At 73.3% G+C, this 1,023-nt stretch overlaps 1 protein-coding gene across 1 annotated transcript in view; it reads right to left on the bottom strand.

Moving 5' to 3' along the window:
- The window catches only part of LOC112965712 (histone acetyltransferase KAT8-like), a gene marked incomplete at its 5' end in the record, with an annotated part of 7,380 nt that extends 6,456 nt beyond the window's left edge, over window positions 1-924 (bottom strand). The window contains one exon of the mRNA XM_026064969.1: window positions 4-924. Within this exon, the coding sequence (XP_025920754.1) occupies window positions 4-924 (921 nt within the window). The remainder of the gene's footprint in view (window positions 1-3) is intronic.
- Window positions 925-1,023: the final 99 nt, after the last annotated feature.

Raw genomic sequence — 1,023 nt, forward strand, 5'->3', positions numbered from 1 at the left:
TGCCCGCCGTGTCGACGTCCCCCCCGCCCCAGGCGCCCCCCGCGTCCCCGGCAGCGGGCGGCGGGTGCGTCTTCTGGTGCCGGGTGAACTGGGGCTTGTAGCGGAAGCGCTTGCCGCAGCGGGCGCAGCCGTAGGGCTTCTCGCCGGTGTGGATGCGCTGGTGCTTGACGAGGTTGGAGCTGACGCAGAAGCTCTTGCCGCAGGCGCCGCAGCGGAAGGGCCGCTCGCCCGTGTGCGTGCGCTGGTGCTCGATGAGCGTGGAGCTCTGGCCGAAGGCCTTGCCGCACTCGCCGCAGCGGTAGGGCCGCTCGCCGGTGTGCGTGCGCAGGTGGGAGCCCAGGTGGGTCTTCTTCTTGAAGCGCTTGGGGCACTGCGGGCAGGCGAAGGGCTTCTCGCCCGAGTGCGTGCGCTGGTGCTTGAGGAGGTTGGAGCTGAGGCTGAAGCGCTTGCCGCAGGCGCCGCAGCCGTAGGGCTTCTCGCCGGTGTGCGTGCGCAGGTGCTTGGCCAGGTTGGAGGTGCGCCCGAAGGCCCGGCCGCACTCGGGGCAGGCGAAGGGCGTCTCGCCCGTGTGCACGCGCCGGTGCTCGGCCAGCGTGGAGCTGCGGCTGAAGGCGCGGGCGCAGACGGGGCAGGCGTAGGGCCGCTCGCCCGTGTGCACGCGCCGGTGCTCGGCCAGCGTGGAGCTGCGGCTGAAGCTCTTGGCGCACTGGCCGCAGGTGAAGGGCCGCTCGCCCGTGTGCGTCCGCTGGTGCTCCAGCAGGTTGGAGCTCTGCCCGAAGGCCTTGCCGCACTCGGTGCACCGGTACGGCTTGGACACGACGCCGCCGCCGCCGCCGCCGCCGGGCCCCTCCAGCAGCCCCAGCAGGTTGATGAAGCCCCGCGAGCGCCCCGGCGCCCGCCGCTGCCCCGCCGCCGTGGCCGCACCTGCGAGGGAGAGGAGAGGAGAGCTGCAGGGACCCTAGTGCCACCAGGAGCTTCGCGTTGGCACCCACGGCGTGTCCTGCACCGCCGTGAACATCAGGT

Source organism: Apteryx rowi, unplaced genomic scaffold, assembly GCF_003343035.1.
Source record: "Apteryx rowi isolate R43461 unplaced genomic scaffold, aptRow1 scaffold_2222, whole genome shotgun sequence".
Lineage (NCBI taxonomy): Eukaryota > Metazoa > Chordata > Aves > Apterygiformes > Apterygidae > Apteryx > Apteryx rowi.